General features: G+C 37.8%; 1 protein-coding gene across 1 annotated transcript in view; it reads right to left on the bottom strand.

The window, feature by feature from the left end:
* LOC132891487 (interleukin-1 receptor type 1-like) overlaps positions 1-22,645 on the bottom strand; it is a 54,526-nt gene that overhangs the window by 10,335 nt on the left and 21,546 nt on the right. The window contains exons 6-9 of the mRNA XM_060929111.1: positions 18,056-18,118; positions 17,823-17,955; positions 15,601-15,746; positions 15,277-15,420 (exon numbers count right to left, since the gene is read on the bottom strand). Of these exons, the coding sequence (XP_060785094.1) occupies positions 15,277-15,420; positions 15,601-15,746; positions 17,823-17,955; positions 18,056-18,118 (486 nt within the window). The remainder of the gene's footprint in view (positions 1-15,276; positions 15,421-15,600; positions 15,747-17,822; positions 17,956-18,055; positions 18,119-22,645) is intronic.

The following is a 22,645-nucleotide window of genomic DNA, read 5'->3' as shown; positions in this document are numbered from 1 at the left end:
GTTTTTAAAGGCAAAAGTATGGAGGTTTAAAACTCAGCAAACAGTTAATCAGAGCATTTCATATCAATAGTTCGAAATTAGGAGGAACATGGTTAAGCTTAGCCTCATAAGTAGCAATAAGTTTAAAGAAAGAAAAGGAGATAAAAAACAGGGCAAATTGAAATGACAAACAATTTCACTGAATGTAATTTTGAATAAAATTGAATAGCTGATAAGCACTTTTTGTTGGATTCGATATGTGACAGAGACTCAAAATACATTTTTAATTCAATTAACAGTATTAATGAGAATGAGAATTGTTTGTCTTGGACATTTCGACTTTATGTATATGGAATTTACCTTGTAATATAAAGAGATTACTTATTAAATTTATTATTGTGAGAAAGTGCCAAAAATAATGATTTTCTCTGCTCATTGCAAATATCTGTGGCTGTCCTTGCCTGCCATGCTTGCATGAGTTGTTTATATTATAGCTATCTGTAACAGTCTGGGAGCCCTTATCTCCCAGAAAGAGACAGAGAGACTATAGAGACGGAACAATTATTCAAAATATTATATATTATAATAGGACGACAATTATTATATTTTTCAATTTTTCAATTATATTTGATAATTATTCAAAAAATGTCAAAAAATGAAGTAAAAAGCGGGTTAGCTCGCTGTTGAACTAATTTCAATTAACTAAACTAAACAAGTCCACGTCTCGCTAAAATGCGTCAGAAACAGGAGTATATAGGATATTTAAAGGTTAGAATTACATATGATTAATAAAAATACCACTACACGATCAGTTTTAATTAATCAAACTCTAAGCCTTAAATATATTTATTCTGTTTTTACCATGTCTGTTTAATTTAAGTGAATATTTTAAAAATGGTTTTTGTGTTGTATTTGCTTGTACAGTTATTTCATTATTTAAGGTCTGAACGCATAGAATTACTGCCCAAATCTGATGAGACGAGAGTTTTGCCCTAAAGAGCTGCTTTTTTCTTTTATCCAGTGCGCATGCCCAGTTCACAAGCATCATGGGAACTGGAGTTCTAATGTTATTTGGCCGTCACATACTTCGTATTCATCATTTATAAGATCTAGACATGAAGCTGCATTAATAGCTGCATTATTAATTATTAAAACACATTAATAGTCTTGTAGAGTGCTCAGGGACCTGTTCAGAGATCACCTCGCAGACCACTCGTGACTTTCCTGATAACTTTCCAGTTACAAGTTTCGGACTATCAACACACAATGAATATAAAATAAAATACAGATGATCTACTCACCAAACGCTGAAACTAATTGATTAAGAAGCAGATTTTTCCTCTGATGATGTTAAGGGAAGAGGATCTCTTCCCTTGGATTTCTAACAGTGATGAGATTCACAAACGATTCGGATCTTTTTCGGGACGAAACATAAATGACTCGATCGAGCGAATCGATACAGACGCATGGACTGCATTTGTTGAGTTCATGCACACGTAATGGTTTGAGGAAAGTTCATACTTTAATTTCATGCAGCATGAAGTGTGATTATTGTTTACAATTTGAAAACAGGAATACAAATAAGATTTCCGTAGTTTCTGAGTCAAGAATCAAGAGTGAATCAAGTAAATTGATTCACACGCATGCGAGTTTGTTCTAAAGAATCGATTCAGTGAAGCTTTCGTTGAGATTAAAATGCACAATATACAGAATGTCCGTATTTTTTACGGATTTGATTCAATAAACATAGTATACGGGCGTACAAATAAAGTTATACGGATTCTTTTTAACGAAAAAAACTTCAATATTTATTTAGAGCTATAATCAATTCCCACGATGATAAAAGAGCACATAACATTTACACTTCGTGGTTTTTTGTCAAACATTGAAGCTTTGTATTCATTCTTAAAGTTTATTGTTATTAATATTGAATAAAAAGTACCTGGGATATATAATTGTTAATTATCATTCAAATTTTAGGTAAATCATTTTAATTTGCATCCTATAAGGATCTTATAAAGGAAATAAGGACTAAAGTTGGTTATACAGGTTTGATTGACCAAAGGTTTGACATTTATGCACACCAAGAACAGTTCTGACTGTTCATGTCCAGAGTACTGATTTGTTGTTTCATTATTTTGTGCATATCCAGTAATGCCTTATATAAATGCTATAACAATTAAAGATACATTACACAGCTCCTAGAGATTGCAAATACCTGAATGAGGATAAATCAAAACTGAGCCGGCCAAATTGTCTAGAATTTGTGTAGAATGCTAAACCACAGCAATTCATCCAATCCCGTGGGTTTTTTCTCGGGGTCCGGGTACCTTAATACAATACAATTTTTAATACAATACAATTTTTCCCCCCATGGTGGCACGAAGGAATCAGTCCCGAGATTAATTAGGGTAATTATTTTGGGTTTAACATAAAAAGCGCGCTCTTCCCGTGACAGCTCCTTCACTTCACGAGGGTCACCTTCCCGTGCTTTTACACGAGGTTTAACCAATCTTCCCGTGGCTCTTCCACGAGGTTCACCAAGAAACATCCCGTAAACAAAAATCTACGAGGATCCCCAAAATAAAAACATCCCGTGCCTCTACACGAGGATTACCAATAACATAACCAAAATAATAAACAACTGGGTTTTTCTTTTTCTATTACTACCAACCAGGCGGACGTCTAACCAATCAAATTAATCAATTAAAATAATTTACTCACCTGATTAGTAATCCCCGTATGGGCCACCAAATTGTTGGGGTTCACCCAGTCGGAAACGGTCAACTTACTTCTCGGGACCCCCGCCCTCGTACCACCTGCAGAATTCTGGGACGGAACACCGCAAAAAAACAGAGAACCAGAGATCGGTTTCACTGCTGTTTAATCACAGTATTCTCGCCAAAGATGAAAGATTACAAACACCTTTTATAACAAATTATAATCTCTCTAAACGGCTATTGTGTCTGTCGAATGTGTGTGTGTGTGTGACCTCAGAGAGGGGTGTGTGTGTGTGTGTGTGTGTGTGTGTGTGTGTGTGTGTGTGTGTGTGTGTGTGTGAGAGAGAGAGAGAGAGCAGGTCACATTTTAATTACATCACTGTTCTGATGGAATGTTCAGATGTATATGTGTGTGTGGTTGACTTGCGAGCAAGTGAGCAGCTTGATCTTGGGGCAGGTCAAACAGATTTTAAAGGTCATTGCTTACGTACATACGGAATTTTTCAACAAAGATATGTTATAAGTAAATAAGAACAAACCTAAACAAAGACAGTCATACGAAACATAAACAAAGAATATGTCTGGCAAAACAAAGAAATGCTACTTCACCAGAGAAAGGTCAAACAGGATTCAGGATTAAACTCATGAAGTCTTAACATTAGAATCATAAGGTCTTAACAACCCTAAATTATATTCTGTAATTATAAAACTAACTTAAAACTATAAAACTAACTTAAATCATTGAATGCATCTTAGATCTAACTTTTAATTCCCAATACACATTGGCTATGGTTGTGTGTGATATCAAAGGCCATTGTGAGTGTGTGTGATATCATCGCAGACCCTGTCGCCATTCAGACACATCTCATATCAAAAATACACATTTCATATCAAAATAAACAAAATGTTCCCAAACAATGTCCAGCCGAGACATAAGGTCATTTTAACTGACAGAAATTAATCCTTAATTTTGTCACAAATATATTACTGCCTTCTTGGTCAAGAATAATACTTATATAAACCTAACAGAGTAACAGCTGACAGTCCTAGCTGGGACAATGGTGTCCACACAGAAGTTGATGTATCCCGTGATGCACTCTGTGAGCCCATCAATGTCATCTCCGTGGGGCTCACACAGTGTCTGCCAGTCTGTCACCTTGAAGCATCTCTGCAGTGTCTCTTTGGCCTCGTCTGTCCATCTCCTCACTATCTTTGATGTGGTGGGCAGTCTCTTCACCAGAAGCACATAGCATGGGGAGAGGTAAATCAGGCTGTGGTCTGACCTGCCCAGTGGGGAGAGGGGGGAAGAGCTGCCTCTTTAACATTAGCATACAGCAGGTCTATTGTTCTTCCCTCTCTGGTAGGACAGTTCACAAATTGGGTGAAAGTGGAAAGTGTTTTGTCCAAGTTAACATGATTAAAGTCACCTGAGATAGCAATGAATGCACTCGGGTGTTGAGTCTGTAGCTGGGCTATTGCAGAGTGAATAGTGTCACAAGCAGTGTTCGGGTTTGCAGAGGGGGGAACATAAACAGCCACTATGATAACATTAGAAAACACCCTGGGCAGATAATATGGACGAAGTCCGACAGCACACAGTTCAACATCCGGGCTGCAGATGCGCTCCTTCACGGTGATATGAGCTGGGTTACACCACCGGTTGTTCACAAGAATGGCAAGCCCTCCCCCTTTGTGCTTACCACTCCTGGCGCAGTCTCTGTCTGCACGCACTGTGTGGAAGCCTTTGATTGTAGTGTTGTCAGTAATGCCAATTGTAGTTTGTCAATAATGATTTAGACAACAAAAAAATAAGCTAAAGTGAATTACACCCATCAATTTAAAAAAAAAACATTTTCATTGGAATTATCATTGAATGTGCATGCGCTGCGAGAATGTGTGACATCACACAGCATCATCATACGTTTAATGTTAACATTAATGGACTTCAGCTTGAGAAATTGGCGCCACTGTTTTCTATCAGTCCGTCATACTTTATATTCTATGAGGATTTATGTCGTATGAAGTTGTAACTATCTGCTAAACACGATGCCTTAAAAGTAGACAGAGGTACGTCATGGTTATTTTGTTTATTTTGTCTTTAGTTGAGAAACTTTCTCAGGCAAAATATACTAGTGCAGCAGATGACATAAGTAACGTTAGCCAACACTGACAGACAGGATGCTAGTTGAAAAATTCACGCCTCCATCTGCTGAAGTTCAGATCTTTTTGTCTGTAGTTCTGTCATATTTTATCTTCATTTACTAAGTTGTAGCTGTTTTCTGTGTTTTTAGCTTTTAGGTAAATATCAGAAAATTGAGTTAGCTTTAATGGATGCCCGCTAACCTGTCTGTGCTAGGGTGGCCAGACGTCCGGCTTTAGGCCGGACCGTCCGGCTTTTCAATGTCTTGTCCGGCGTCCGGCGCAGCATCAAGCCGGACGCACATTTGTCCTCCTTTTAGAGACGATGAGCGGAATTATATAATATCGACTTGCCAGACTGGAAGAGCAGAGTTCTAGAATAACGTTTTGTATGGAAACTGCAGATCTGTGCTGCACACTAGTAATCTACAATAAAGAGTCTATGGCTCGATGTTTTTTGGCATGCAATGCGAACTCCGCACCGCGAGGCGTTGCGTTCTAGAACGCGTTGCGCTCTATCCTTTGATGATCTTCCTGGCGCATGCCTAGTGCCCTGCCCCCCTGGCCCTGGCTGGGACTTGGAAACACGAGTCTGTCCGGTAGACCAGCTGCTCACAACTTAACTTGTTAGGATATGGATGACAGTGCAAATGCACATCTACTATATCTACCTTAAGTTTAATTTCAGTGGTTTGTTACTCCACAATGTTTTTAATAAATACAAATATGGTGTTCTAGCCAATTAAGAGCTAATACATGAATTATAATAAATACTATGAATGCTTTAAAACGTTTTATAATGTTGCTGGTTATGTTGCCTATTTGTTCTTTGAGAATCTACAAATGTTGTGCTTTTTGGTACTCGGCACCTTAAGTTTAATTTCAGTGGTTTGTTAACTCCACAATGTTTTTAATAAATATAAATACTGTGGGGCAGCACGGTGGTGTAGTGGTTAGCGCTGTCGCCTCACAGCAAGAAGGTCCTGGGTTCGAGCCCTGGGGCCGGCGAGGGCCTTTCTGTGTGGAGTTTGCATGTTCTCCCCGTGTCCGCGTGGGTTTCCTCCGGGTGCTCCGGTTTCCCCCACAGTCCAAAGACATGCAGGTTAGGTTAACTGGTGACTCTAAATTGACTGTAGGTGTGAATGTGAGTGTGAATGGTTGTCTGTGTCTATGTGTCAGCCCTGTGATGACCTGGCGACTTGTCCAGGGTGTACCCCGCCTTTCGCCCATAGTCAGCTGGGATAGGCTCCAGCTTGCCTGCGACCCTGTAGAAGGATAAAGCGGCTAGAGATAATGAGATGAGATAAATACTGTGTGTTCTAGCCAATTAAAAGCTAATACATTAATTATAATAAATACTATGAATGCTTTGACCTTACTCTTTTCCCCCCACAATCATAATCTTTAACCCTACAAAATTGTGATGTTGATTTCACCAAACTTGAGTGACTTGCATAAAAATAATCCATTCTCAATCTTGCCACTGTGGTTTACATAAAAATTTGAGGGCTATGAATCAGATGGGATTTGCCATTATTCACCCTAAAATTGATTAGAATGCAGGAAATTGCATCTAAGAAATACAAAATTTTCTGGGGGAGGGCCCCCAGACCCCCCGTCCAAATAATGTCCTCCTTTTTGGTGTTATGGAAATGGTCACCCTAGTCTGTGCACATGGAACACTAGCAAAAACTCCCTCGTGATAGTGAGAACTGGCAGTTTCCATTGGCTCACACGCTCCACTCCCAAACCAATGCTGCTTTGGTCGGCCAAAGTTATGAGGTTGCTGTGGGGTACTAAGACTAGACTAAATAACAAAATTAAACAATTCAGACATCCCTAGTCTCACGGACACTCTGGGAGTCTCCCGTATTTAGACAGTGGCCCTCGCGTGCCCGCGAGTGATATGACATTTCCCATAAGTCGGTTTTTTTTTCATTCGCGCTAAAGAAGCTATCATTTTAAAGACGAAATGATTTGATGATGAGAAAGATAAAGGTCGTCTGTTAAGGTATATGTCTGCAAAAATACTACACGGGACTGATCACTCTCTCTCTCTCTCTCCCTCGCTCCCCCCGTCTCCCACTCGCAAATTTCACTTGTGAGTGGGAGGAGCCGTCAGAACAAGTGGCAGAGGCAGCGCGAGTGAGTGACGGTGAGACGGGGGGAGCGAGGGAGAGAGAGAGTGTGTGTGTGTGAGCATCAGTCCCATAGTGGCTATTTTTGCAGATGTGAAATGAGTTTCTGCAGCCAGGTTGGAATGTCTGTTGGCTATTCCCATGGACAAGTAGAGAGGTAGCCCACTCCAGGACACATGGTGAAAGGTGTACATAGCAGTGTGGATGGAGGCTTTTGTAAGCTGGTTTAGATGCTTGGCTAGTTAAGCATCACATCAGATATGTTAACTGCCAATGTCTTAGTGTAGCATAATTCTTTATAATACTGTAGCTCATGTTTAATTTATTCAGTATTTGAGTAATGCAAATAATAATGTAGATTGATGAGATGTAAATAACTATTGCTAATATGTGAATTGGTGGTGTATATTGTGAATAAGTTTTACAAATTACAGTGTAGCTTGATGATGAAACATAGGCTTAATAAGTTACCAATATGTGCATTGATGTGAGATATAAATAAGTAGGCCATAAGTTGATAAAATATGTATTAAACCGATGGTGCGATAAATAAAAATGTTTTGAGAGATATTGACCACTGTGAGTGAAGAAGGGCTCCCCCTCCTTACAAAAGCCAATTTAACCACTGTATATGACTGACCCCAAGACAAGTCTACCAAAGATGCTTGATCTGTTAAACTTTTTTGGCAAGATATCAGGATATAAAATTAACATGCAGAAAAGTAAGCTCATGCCTCTTGATCCCACTTGTCAGTTGACTACAATCCAGCCCCTACCGGTTAAAATACGCACGCATAAATTTAAATATTTAGGTTTTTGGATAACCCATAGATTTAAAGATCTTTATGAAGCTAATTTCCCTCCACTTTTAAATTGCTTAAAGAAAGATTTAGATCATTGGAAAGTTTTTTTTTTCTTAATTTTTTTTTATTTTGTTCGAAAAAATTAACACAAGTAAACATCTTACAAAATAGTATTTTGGCACAGAATCCTTTATACCACACATCATAATAAAATAAGTGTTTTAAATCTTTAAATGAATAAAAAAAATCACGAGAGTTCGAGTTATGATCTACGGGTGGGCAATTCCATGTAAATGTCAACCTCACCATGCAAAAATAAAGCAGCATGTAATACATCAAAACCACTCCCAGAGATATCACCTAGGCCTGTATTTTACAGATGTGAATAAGTTGAACCAATTTGTAACCAACCTAATATGTCACTGTCAGTCTTTCTTTCTTATAATGTAAAACCCAAGCTAAAATCAACTTTGATCATGTACAATTCTATATTATTGCCACAAGCCACAGAAATGTATGCTAAAATCCACAAAACAGCAAAACAATAGCCATCCTAAATATTATTTAAGAACTTTGATAGTTTTAGCTGATATTTAGAGAGTTTTTCAAAGGGTTATGGTGGTTAAATTGCTGATTTTCTAAACATATGCCATGTCTATTTCAGACGCGTCACATCCATAACGGAATTTCGTCACATCCATAACGCTGACTTTTCCTTCCGAAACTCTGCATGAAATACAAAATATTTTAAACAAAGATTTTTTAATATTCACCTTGGACCCCTCTATCAAACGGATATCTCCATTTCGACATTAGGTTTACGATTTCACAGAGTTTGATAAAAATGTACAGTCACCCAAGAAAAGTGATACTTTTTCTGTCACATCCATAATGCATCTTTTATTGGCATTTTCTGGCATGCCCTAGATGTACTATGGGAATTGTTCTTGTTCTATCACTTCTCCAGTATGGTACAGCCTTAAAATATGCAACACCTGTTTAAATACTGGGAGACAATAAAACATGCACTGGGTCATTTGTTGCCATTTTGAGTTCAAGTGTCACGTCCATAACGCTGGAATTGCTCTAAACTAGACCCACCCGCCTAGCGGCCAAAAATATTTTTGCCTACAAGTGGCAAATATTCACATTTAGTCTGGCTTGCCAGGCTAAAACTAAGGAAGATTCATTGTGAAGCCTTCAAAGCAAAACATCACAATCAATTAATATTACATTACTCATTTTCTCATATTATTCCAGTATTCTATAATAAGTAGGACACATTCTTAATTATAAACATATTCTAATTTCTTCAATTCTAAAGAATGCAATTAAAGTGGCAGGATATAAATCCAAAACAAGTGTTTATTTAAGTTTTGAAAAAGATGAAAAGCATAACCGTCAAACAAACGTGTGCAGCTTAATTATGTTTTTTTATATGGAATTGCACCATTTTAACAACAAATAATTCTAAATAAATTCTGCATTTTTTTCCCCAAGAATTCCTCCAGAAAGCCATGCCTTAAAAGGAAATTTAAAGTATTACAAGCATGTCAATGAACACAAAAGGCTTTAGTTATTTAGCTATATACACACAAGGTTACACAAGGTTTTGTAGTCAGTGCAACTTGGCTTAACAAGTTGGAAAAAAGGTAAGGTGCTGCTGGCTCCAATGAACACATCACAGCAAATTCCCCAGTGTTGAATTAACACTTTCAGAGTTCATTTGTGTCCAACTGGACACACAGTAGGGTGTTAAATCAACACTCTGGGTGTTAATTCAACACAGGGGATTTCGCTGTGTACTGTAAAATATATAAAAACTGAAAATATGCTTAATTTACACCAAGTCAGAGAGAACTTGAGGCTACTGAAATATTCCAAGCATGGCAATATTAAACTGCCATTGGTAAAACAAAAACATGGCAATGTTAAACTGCCATTGGTAAAACACACACACAAACAACTTTTGCCTAGTAAATTCAAATATCAGATATCACTGTACCGTCTGCTGTGCTACTTCCAGGGTGGAAGAGAACGCAAGGGTAGCAAAAACGAGCATTGACTACATCACAGCCAGCTAGCCAAGTTTTCCGGTGGTACCAGTTCTTGTTAAAACCTCTTGAGTCGGTCTTCTCCCCCTTCGTAGACACTTGCTTGATGTTTAAATTCGGTCTAGGAGGTCCTAGCTGTTTGATTGCCGTTTTCTCTTCATTGGTACGACGACTAAAGGGAACTTCTTTCAGAGACGCTATCGTATTGTTGCACTCAACACTCGCCGCCATCTTCATAGAATGTTCACACATTTCCCATGCAAGTTGCGTTTTCCAGCCCAAAATTATGTTCAAAACCCGCCAAAATGCACTTAAAACCAATCTGGCAACACTTGCGCGGCGCAACAGGCGTATGACGTAAGCACGCTGCTTGTGCGAGCACATAAAACCCAATAGAAAATGCATTGGGAGCAGGATTTTCGAAAAAAACGTACGTACCATTAGTGTCAATGGGAGATTTTGGGGCAAATCTGAACCTGACAGAAATCGCCCCAAAAGGGCGTGGCTACACCAGGCGCGACCTTAGCCTGATTGGACAATGACATTACTGTTGGTAGTAGGAGTAGATAAAAAAAAAAATCTCCCTCCCTGTTTGGGAGTGCGTCGCCCAAATCGCCCCTATTAACGAGCCGCCAGTGATCCAGCCCCTACCGGTTAAAATACGCACGCATAAATTTAAATATTTAGGTTTTTGGATAACCCATAGATTTAAAGATCTTTATGAAGCTAATTTCCCTCCACTTTTAAATTGCTTAAAGAAAGATTTAGATCATTGGAAAGTTTTTTTTTTCTTAATTTTTTTTTATTTTGTTCGAAAAAATTAACACAAGTAAACATCTTACAAAATAGTATTTTGGCACAGAATCCTTTATACCACATCATAATAAAATAAGTGTTTTAAATCTTTAAACGAATAAAAAAAAATCACGAGAGTTCGAGTTATGATCTACGGAAGCGATATTTCATGATATTTTCATGTAATAACGTGAAAACACCTTATCAAGAAATAATGTGAAAATAACGTCCTAGGCTAGGCTACTTTCATTAAAACCAGACAGCCTAGCCTAGCCTACTGTAGAACTTGGGTCGAGCAAAAACACCGAGCAAAAACATGGCTGAATCCTGAATGACTCCTATTTGTATAAATAGGGGACTACATAGGCGGCAAAATGTAGTGTTTTTCCCTGCCATGGAAGTGCACTTGTATACTGAAAAGGAAGCAATTTGCATTACAGCCTTGAATGAGGATTCAAAATGGCGGCTCGGCTCAGTTTTCCTTCCTCCTTCAGTATACAAGTGTGCTTCCATGTTTATGCAGGAGAGCTGATAGAAGTGGCGAAACATTTTACTTTTTATCATTTCTTTCACAACTTGAATGCGTTGAAACAAAAAAATTATGACAAACTAACGCCGCTTGCACTAAAATATCGAGGGAAATTTGTAATAAAAACTTTACAGTCGGCAATTTCGACGCGGAAATTCTTAATCGGTCGGGTTACCGGAAACACACTATTTTTTTATTTGGCCTTAGTAATATAACAGGACTTAGCTAAGTTCAAACATTATGTTGCCTTGTGGAACCAAAATTCTGATGGACTCCGCTTTAGTCCTCTCATATTTAGTCCTTTCATATTCAACTAGCAAGTTGTCCCGATATGCTACTAGCCTATAATGTCACGAGTGGTCATTTTGGAATATTGCACTCATTTAGTACAGGTCTGCCCTTGTCGAATTTACTTGTCGTTGATAATGATGATGATGATGATAATGTTCTTTAAAGAGATTGACAAAACGATTCTCTAGCCTTTGTGTAGGCTATTTGTGGTTAACATTAGCAAATAACATACATGGTATGGTTTATGGTATGTGGTTAACATTAGCTAGCAATATACTTTTAGTTTAGATATAGAATTATTTCCATTGTGTGTATTTGGAATTACAGTGTTGGTTAATGTAGTACACTCCAAGTATGTTAATTTGTTCTGAAAGGAATGCCAAGTGGACATGATTAAAGGCAGCTGTGATCTCATATAGAAAGCATGTCACTACAGCAAAGGAAGGAGTGCAACGGTACCTTCAGGATCCAGATAAGACATTGGCCTCATTAAAAACATACCCAACAATCAGAGCTCTCTTCTTAAAGTATAATACCACTCTGCCATCAAGTGCTCCTGTTGAACGGCTGTTTAGCCATGGAGGACTTGATTTCAGCCCTCACCGAAACCGCATGACAGACAAGCACTTTGAACAGGTGCTCTTGCTGCACTACAACCGCCTTTACTGGACTCTAGACTAAGCGAGACAGATTTAAGTAGGTTGCTGAAAAGCAATCTGAAAATATTGCGGTTTTGCTAACAGATAAAAGGAAAATATATGTCATATTTGTTTAAAATGTACATCTGGTGACGAGGTTTGTGGCAAACAGCGTTTTTGTCAGTGTCACAAAGTTTGACAGACATTTAGTCCTTTGAAATTATTGGTGGATGAATACGACTGACTGTAATTCAAATATTTCACTTTTGATAATTGTTTTATAAAAGCTATTTTTTTGTCCTTATAGGGAAAGGGAAATTGAAAATCCATGTTTTATTACTTTTTTTTATTGCTACTTTATTTTAACTGTAGTCATAGTGATAGAAAGTGTTGGTAACCATAGCTGTAAATACTTTTCAATGGTATTTGTTTGCCTAATTTCAGTACAAAGTACCACCACTGCAGTTTTGGAAATAAAAATGTGGAAAAGGGCATTTTTGTCATTGTCACATCAAGTTTAATAGGATGTTTAATAGGATATTTAATAAGCTCAGTTTAGTCATTAAAAGAATACTGACAGTAAATGGAAAAATAAGTTTCATTTTTGATAATTGTTTTATAAAAACACTTTATGTCTATCTAATACTCTTCCACTTTCAAGTGTTGGAACTAAAGAAATCGTTAAGGAAAAATTGGGCTTTTTTATTGTCTTTCAACAAAAGAAACATGATAAACCTTTTGTTGCACACCCCACATTTTGTTAATGCACAAAACAATATCACTATTGGTGGGTATAAATAGATTCCTGAGGGTCTAAGGTTTCAAACAGTACACAGCAAATTCCTCAGTGTTGAATTAACCCTTTCAGAGTTAATTTGTGTCCAATTGAACCTATGTAAACACAGTAGGGTGTTAAATCAACACTCTGGGTGTTAATTCAACACTGGAGATTTTGCTGTGTATATGTTTGCCATATATATTTTGATGGAAATTCTAAAACATTGAAATAATTATCCGCCACCTCCACCATCCCCTCCCGTAACATACCCTCTTCTGCAAACAAATGACATACAGTAAATGCAGATTCTAAAGAATTAGGAGGAATGAGCAGATACACAGCAGTGAAATGCAGAATTGGAGTGACCAGTGTGGAAGGAGGAAGGGGAAGATGATCTTTAAACAAAGTTCAGTAGGGTGACTGCTGTGGAGAAAAAGCTCTTTCTGTATCTGGTGGTTTTGGTGGGTAGGCTCCTGAAGAGTCTCTTGGAGGGAAGGATCTAGAAGAGTCTGTTTGCCAGATGAGAGGAGTCTTTGAGAATGCTGCACACTCTGCGCAGGCATCCCTTCTTCGGCCTCCTCAGTAGAAGTGAAGTGCCTCTAATGTGTTGGGCAGTTTTCAACATATTCATGTAGTCTTTAAAAAGATGGTAATGTCAAGTAATCCAAAGTAATCAGATTACGTTACTCACCTTAAGTATTTTCCAAAATGACCAAGTATAATATTTTTGTCTCATTTGTTTAACTGGGTTCTCTTTATCTACTTTTAGGACTTGTGTGAAAACCTGATGATGTTTTAGATCATATTTATGCAGAAATATAGGAAATTCTAAAAGGTTCACAAACTTTCAAGCACCACTGTACATTGGTCAAAAACAAAGTTGGCTATAATTACACCGATGCAATATAGAGCCAGGTATTCTGTCGCATAGGAGCTGCCCTAAGTTGTCTGAGTTTTGGGGGTTAGTTTTGCTTTTCTCTCTAACGCTACCCATGTTGAGCAATCACTGGTTACTGCCATTTTTTGAGTAATACCACAAGAACTGTGTGTAGGCAACAGGGGTAAAACAGTGATAGCATTTGCTAGCCAGACGTATTATTCTAATGAAATGGAAAGACAAGTCTCCACCTACATTTAAACATTGGCTTAATGATGTTATGCACTATCTAACACTTGAAGAAATTCGGTATTCTATACAGGGTAATAATCAAAAATTCTGCTGTATCTGGCAACCTGTTCTTAAATTAGTTAAAAAAGATGGACTCTAATGATATTGTAATGATGTGAGTCTTATTGTTGTCTTCTTTCTTTTTTCCTGTCTTTTTGTCTTCACTTACTTGTCTAGCTATTTTCTATTATCTGTATAATGCAAATGTGTCGATTTATCTGCTGTGCAGCTTTTGTTTCATTTTATGTTATGTTATTTTTATTTATAACAATGGTGCGATGTGGGTAGGTGGGATATGGGTTGGCATGTGTTTGTTTTGTTCCATGTGAAAATACAATAAAAAGACTCAAGACCAAAAAAAAAAAAAGAAACTCCACAGACATACCTTACACACTATGTTTCATGTCAACTCCTCTATGTGATGCAATATTTAGTCCTTAAGCACACACTTTTATTACATTTATACATATTAACAAAGAATTCTGAAATTTTTTGAAGAAATATTAGCTGACCAAATTTTATTAGTTCGCATGCCATCAGAGATTTAAGGTCGATAATTTATCACCAATTTTGAATCCTGACTGACATGGACACAAGCTCCATGTGGTTATGTTTTTGTTTCTGTGTTAGCCCCCACCCTGTTTTTAGTTTGTCACCTGACTGTGCCCACCTGTTTTGTGTTAGTTCTTGATTAATGTATCTAAGTATGCCCTGCTGCTTGTTGGCATTGTTTCAAAACCATACTTTTTTCTGTTTTTAAGTCCAAGTCTTGTTTTCTAGTTTCTTTGTTACTTCAGCGTTTGTAATTCTTGCCTGTGTTTCAACTTATGAATTATCCCAGCATTCATTTGGGTACCTGCAATGTTTCTTGGATTTGCCCCAAAAGGTTTATTTGCCACAGTAAGTTCATGCACACTGCCTTAGTTACACGAGTTGTTGTATTTAAATGAGAATGGCAAGCTCCTCAGTAAAAAAAAAAAAAAAATTATATATAATTTTTTTTTTTTACCGAGGAGCTTGTCATTCTCATATACACACATATATATATATATATATATAAAATAAATTCTCATCTGAAGTATCCTTTTTTAAAGTTAAGCACTCGCTTGGGTGCCTTCTGAGGTAGGAAACAGTTGCCTGGTGTTTGAGTTTTGGAAAGGAAGTTATTCTGTAATTTTTCATGTTCTTCACACAAGTGTTAAAATGGGCTGAGGGGAAACACTGGTTTCCTGGTGTTCATGTGCCTGTGCTTGTATAAAAGAAAGGAAACAGGGTACGGAAGAGCAGAGCAAGTTCCACTTTAAACACTCTGTACAGGAGAAGTCCCACGATGAAAAGAAGAGCCAGTGTGGTGGCCAGGAGTCCAATTGGCATCAGCAGATTAGGATCTGACAACATACAAGAAATCTCATCTTCTATCCATCATCTAGCCAAAAGACTCTCTGGTACTACTCTTATGGCTAGATGATGGATAGAAGTAGCAATAACAGGGCAATAACACATGGAAATACATGGAATAATACAATTTCACAGTGGTAGTAAAAACAAAACATTGTGTACTTTCTGACCTGCAGGCTGGAGTGTAAAGTAGCCAGTGGCAACTCCTCTGTGGTTCATGGCCATGCAGGTGAAGTTCAGGTTCAAATCACCTGGCAGTACCTGAGACACCAACAAGCTGCGCTCCACCCACAAACCCTCAGCCACCTGGAGGTCACTGTAACCACAGTTACAATCTGTTTACTGCATTAAGGAACAATATGAGCCAAATATAATCCATAAATGGATTGGAAGTACTTCGTTCAGTCACTGTGAAAAGATCAAATTCAATGCTGTCAAGTTTCTTGTCATGCCTCCAGATCTCATTTTTTTTATATATTTTTTTATATATATATGAGGGCAAGTCAAAAAGTTCTAAAAGATGTTATGATTTCAAAAGGAAATCAAAAGAATTCAAAAGAAGGAATTCTCCAATGGAAGCATCACTTGCAGAAGTGTTTAGACTTAAATGGAGGATATGCAGAGAAACAGCTTTGTTATTTTCATAAATAAAGATTTTTTTCAATTTATCTTAGAACTTTCTGACTTACTCTCGTGTGTGCGCGCGTGCGTATATATATATATATATATATATATATATATATATATATATATATATATATATATATATAAATAAAAAAAATCAGAGAGAGAGTACTGTTCAAAAGTCTTAGACCCTCTATTTTTTTCATACAAACTTTGTTATATGTTTCTATTTTGTGACTGCTACATTATCGAGTCAGTACAAAAACATTTTAGAGTTCCAAATGGTCGTTTTCCAGCACAAAATTAAATGTGACAGGGAAAAAAATTGTATCTGAGCAGCATATTCCATAAGAGATCACTTTTCAGATAAAAAAAAAAAAAAAAACATAATGAAGGCTACTGGGTTTTGCTGCAAGAAGCAAGTGTGACAGTCCAAGTGTCCAGAAGAACTGTGGCTGGTTCTGCAAGATGCTCAGTAAAACCTAAAGCTCATTTCCTTATAAAACTGCACTCATTGTGCCCGAGACTACAATTTTTTTTTTTAAAGCAAAGGGTCGTCTCACTCCAAATGTTAACTTTTTTGAATATTGAATTTTGAAATAATGAAAATAAGAAATGTTGAAAAATAAGAAATATTGATTTTTTAAATCCATTTATTATGGCTTACTGCTGTTCATAGTATTTTTTTTTTATGTTGGAACTTTACATTTCACTATTTTTAAGCCATTTTTGGTGTAAAGCATTTCTTTACATGTGCCTAAGACTTTTGCATAGTACTAAGTTTATATATATATATAACACTGAAAATAAATGTTGTTTCTTCAGGACTATGGTGCAACACACAGCAATAGACCCCTTCGCAGTAAACGTCATTCATACGTAAGCGGAGTTGAAGCTTTATTCCCAGAGTTGAAGCTATTCTGTACAGAGGAATGGGCTAAAATTCCTCAAAGCCAGTGTGCAGGACTGATCAACAATTACCAGAAACGTTTAGTTGTATGTAGTTACTGCTGCACAAGGGGGTCACACCAGATACTGAAAGCAAAGGTTCACATACTTTTGCCACTTATAGGTATGTAATCTCATCTCATCTCATTATCTCTAGCCGCTTTATCCTGTTCTACAGGGTCGCAGGCAAGCTGGAGCCTATCCCAGCTGATACAGACAACCATTTACCCTCACATTCACACCTACGGTCAATTTAGAGTCACCAGTTAACCTAACCTGCATGTCTTTGGACTGTGGGGGAAACCGGAGCACCCAGTGGAAAACCACGCAGACACGGGGAGAACATGCAAACTCTGCACAGAAAGGCCCTTGCCGGCCACCGGGCTCGAACCCGGACCTTCTTGCTGTGAGGTGACAGCGCTAACCACTACACCACCGTGCCGCCCTAGGTATGTAATATTGGATCATTTTCCTCAATAATTAAATGACCAAGTATAATATTTTTGTCTCATTTGTTTAACTGTGTTCTCTTTATCTACTTTTAGGACTTGTGTGAAAATCTGATGATGTTTTAGGTCATATTTATGCAGAAATATAGAAAATTCTAAAGGGTTCACAAACTTTCAAGCACCACTGTATACCTAAACTGTAAATGAAATCTAATTGTGACATTATGTGTTAACGTGTGAAGCAGCTCATTCCAGGCTGTTCTTGCTCTTCAGTGTTTCGTTGTAACCCTTTCTTTGTTTCACACTGGTGAGCATCAAAGCAACAGCATGACAGCTGAATTACGGTTGTCTCAACCGTCTGCAAAACTTACTTTTGAGGTCCCTGGTGGATGCGTTCAGAGGTGTTTAGGGAGATGTCATTGCCATTAAAATCCCAGATTACTATTGGCATATAATCTCCCTTGCCAGGTACAAACACACGACATGTCTTGTTAATGGGAGAACCTGCTCACACACAAATGCATAAACAAACAAAAACAGATGATTGTGTATGGTACTGAATCCTTGTTTTGTATGTGATTACTCAGTTTTAAGTGCAACTCACCTACAGATACTTTCATAGATTCATAAGTGGGCGCCAGCACTTGAGGTCTTTTTGATCTGATCTCTGAAAGAAAAACAAGAGAATAACTGCTACAAACATGCTATTATTGGAAAGTAATCAGTGATGGGACGATGCAGTGTGTCCTGATGTTACACACAGTTACCACTCTAGTGTAAGTAAATAGGTGTGGCCAGTATGACTAAAAAATTATACTATTCTACAATACATGATGTGTTTCACCATACCGTATGGGTTTACTAACAAACTGCCAGAGTTCATTAATACTTATTTAATATTAAATAAATATTTACAAAAAACAGATTAAAATGAGGAAACATAAGAAATGTTATTGAATGTTAACATTTTACAGTTATATTGTGTATCGTAATATCTCATCTCATTATCTCTAGCCGCTTTATCCTTCTACAGGGTCGCAGGCAAGCTGGAGCCTATCCCAGCTGACTACAGGCGAAAGGCGGGGTACACCTTGGACAAGTCGCCAGGTCATCACAGGGCTGTATCGTAATATAATCAAAAAATATCACAATATCAATATTGTCATATTGCCCAGGACGGCCCCAGAGTTGATTAGTTTCCTAAAATTGTACGTCTTAAAAATTCAACAGCACTGTGGTACAGTGAACAAGTGCATATGCAGTTATAATAATAATAATAATAATAAGGGCGGCACGGTGGTGTAGTGGTTAGCGCTGTCGCCTCACAATAAGAAGGTCCGGGTTCGGGCCCCGTGGCCGGCGAGGGCCTTTCTGTGCGGAGTTTGCATGTTCTCCCCGTGTCCGCGTGGGTTTCCTCCAGGTGCTCCGGTTTCCCCCACAGTCCAAAGACATGCAGGTTAGGTTAACTGGTGACTCTAAATTGACCGTGGGTGTGAATGTGAGTGTGAATGGTTGTCTGTGTCTATGTGTCAGCCCTGTGATGACCTGGCGACTTGTCCAGGGTGTACCCCACCTTTTGCCTGTAGTCAGCTGGGATAGGCTCCAGCTTGCCTGCGACCCTGTAGAAGGATAAAGCGGCTAGAGATAATGAGATGAGATGAGATAATAATAATAATAATAATAATGCTGGACAGCAAGAGAGCAGAAATTACCATAAGAAATAGGTACACAATGAAATAAGAACACAAACAAGCACATAACAGGTAACATAGACCAAAGCTGGCATACTTACAACTTAAACATAAAAGATAATGCACTGAATGTGTTCAATAGAATAGCCTTAACCTTAAAAACACTTGCATTGATATTTTAATATGTCGGCAATGCGTAACTTAAAATCAGTCAGTGGAATGAACAAATCTAACTTTAACTGTTTCTGGAGTTCATTCCAGGTTGAGGGGGCATTATATTGAAAGGCTAATTTTCCAAAATTGATTCGAGGAGGGGCGGCACGGTGGTGTAGTGGTTAGCGCTGTTGCCTCACAGCAAGAAGGTCCTGGGTTCGAGCCCCGGGGCCGGCGAGGGCCTTTCTGTGTGGAGTTTGCATGTTCTCCCCGTGTCCGCGTGGGTTTCCTCCGGGTGCTCCGGTTTCCCCCACAGTCCAAAGACATGCAGGTTAGGTTAACTGGTGACTCTAAATTGACCGTAGGTGTGAATGTGAATGGTTGTCTGTGTCTATGTGTCAGCCCTGTGATGACCTGGCGACTTGTCCAGGGTGTACCCCGCCTTTCGCCCGTAGTCAGCTGGGACAGGCTCCAGCTTGCCTGCGACCCTGTAGAAGGATAAAGCGGCTAGAGATAATGAGATGAGAATGAGATGTTTATGTCCTGCTTGTCTCAACCTGCGTGTATTTTAAGCTATGTGTCTCTTGTCCAACATGTTATTTATGTGTTCTGCCTGTCTTTTAACCTATTGTGTGTTTTAAGTTGTGTGTATTTTGTTGCCCTGCATGGTATGTTTTTGTTTTGCTTGTCTTATCAAATTGTGTGTTGTCCAGTATGATGTGTTCATGCCCTGCCATTCTTCTAAGCTATGCATATCTTGTTTATGTCCTCTATGTTTTGATTATGTCCTGCATGTTTTCATGTCTTAATCTTTTATGTTTTTGCTCTTAATTTTTGCTATGCTTTGTTGCTGTGTTTGTTTGCATGTCTGCTTTATGTTGTTTGATTTAGCTTATTGCTGCTTTCTTGGCCAGGGCTCACTTGAAAAAGAGGCAACAGCCTCAATGTGACTACCCTGGTTAAATAAAGAAGAATAAATAAATAAATAAATATAATAATAACAGACAGTAATTATAATATGTACTGTACATGCACAGACGAAAAATGTAGTTCATGTCTGACCACTAGAGGACACTTGAGAGACAACAGATACAAAGAGGAGCACACTGACTGAGTCAGGCTGCTGTCCATCCTCAAGAGATCGTGACCATTCCCTACTCTGTAGACTTCACTGTTCACACCCCTTCCTCTATCATATACAAACAAGCAAATTAATAACAGATAGACAAACTTGACTAAGCAGTGAAAAAAAAATTTGGTCCCAGAGCTGCTTCTCTAACCAGCAGCCCATGGCTTCCCCAAAAGTACAAGATATAAAAGCACAAGCTCTGATTAACTCGTACACACTGTTCTGATTGTGACTCTTTACAGTATGGACCGAGTCATTTTTGACCCCTGCCCGACTACTTCCTCAGAATTAGACCCTGTGCCAAATTTTAATCTCAACAATAAATAGGTGTATGAGGCAAAAAAAGAAAAACAGAATGCAGTGATTTGCAAATCCTTTCTGACCTATATTCAATTGAATACAGTACAAAGATAGGATATTTAATGTTCAAATTGATAAACACTATTTTTTTTGGGAAATATACACTCATTCTAAATTCGATACCTGCAACACGTTCCAAAAAAAAAAAAAGGTTGGGATGGGGCATGTTTATCACTGTGTTACATCAGGGCTCTACATTAACTTTTGAAACCACTTGTCCTGTCGGGCAAGTTGAAAGGAAATTTACTTGTCCGAATGTGAAGTTGACTTGTCCAAAGAAAAATTTGAGAAAAAAAAAAACACAAACTATTTGTAATAAACTAATTTCACCATAATTACTTTAACACAAAAATCTATTCACTGCAGAAAAAAATTGGACTCCATCAATCATTAATTTATTGATGAGAAATTGAAAACCAGAAAATTAAAATTATATATAATTTTCATTTTTAAATTATTAACTTTGAATATATATCCTCCACTGATTAATTGTTGTTGTCTAATTATTCAGTGTGGCTCCTGTATGGTATTTAATGGTTGCGATGAAAGTTGTGGTGATTTTTAGGTTTTTGTTGCGATTACATTGCGGGAGGAAGTGAAAGTTGAAAGAAATTGTTGCGATTTTCTCTTTTTGTGATTAAAATTGAGTGATATGTTAAATATTAAGTTACTACTGAAAAACTATTGATTAAAAAAACAGACACTGAGAAATGGTGCTATAAACAACTTTACCAATATAAAAGATTACCAGGACTACAAAAATGCAGAAAAATAGGCTTTACTTATCCAAATGCACCTGTTGGTTCAAAAGTTAAAGTGCATAGAACCTCACAGCACAACATGAAGTTACCTTAAAATATAATATAAATGCCTCAGCTTTCATGTAAGAAAAAAAAACTATTAATACTAGTACTGTGTGCAGGCAGTCTCTCCTGAAGACTAAATTAAACAACAATTATAAACTAATAAAATAAATGGCTCAGGCTTCATAGAAGAAAAAAAAAACAATTTGAACAGAATCTCACAGTATGATGCTGAAGCTGCCTAAACAATGGAAAATAAAATACCATTTTAGCAAAAATGTTGGCATCCATTAATTTCTTGTATTAAGTTAAAAAAAATAATGTAAAGTGCACACAGTGCTTCACTGTAAACATAACACACTTTCAGTAACAGAATTTAAGCCTACATAAACACTGACTCACACATGCTGCTTTTCTTGAACGTATACATGGAAGTAAGGCGGAAGGTAGTTTGTTGACGTCACCTCAAGACGACGCCAACGATTGGTCAAATTTGCGGGAAAGTTGCGGTGATTGGATATAATTGCAACACCGCCCTGAATTCGCGGGGATTGGTTGAATTTGCGTTGAAGTTGCAAATCGCAACATCGCGAAATCCTGGAGGGTCTGATAAACGACCGTTTACTTTTCAGCTCAAATACACGAAGCGGTATTGGCCAGTTTCGCAAGCGGAATATTGCACATGTGCACATCACTCTTTCCGAAGAGAAACATCCGGCGATTCATCAAAACAATGTGTCGAGTGAGATGCTTTGAAAATCATGTGAATAAACTGATAAATTTAATATGTAACCCGAATATCGGCGTATTTTGGCACTTAAGTAACTGAGACGATGAACTTGTCCGACATGAAGTATCACTTGTCCCGGAAAAGCGGACAACCGTTAATGTCGAGCCCTGTTACATCATCTTTTCTTTTAACAACATTCAGTAAGCATTTGGAAACTGAGAGCAATAATTGTAGAAGTTTTGAAAGTGAAATTCTTTCCCATTCCTGCTTGACTTCAGTTGCTCAACAGTCCCACAGCGGGATTGTATATTATTTATGTTTTACGTCA

Source organism: Neoarius graeffei, chromosome 9, assembly GCF_027579695.1.
Source record: "Neoarius graeffei isolate fNeoGra1 chromosome 9, fNeoGra1.pri, whole genome shotgun sequence".
Lineage (NCBI taxonomy): Eukaryota > Metazoa > Chordata > Actinopteri > Siluriformes > Ariidae > Neoarius > Neoarius graeffei.
Note: the sequence above shows the minus strand (reverse complement) of the source record. Positions and strands in the feature narration are given on the sequence as shown.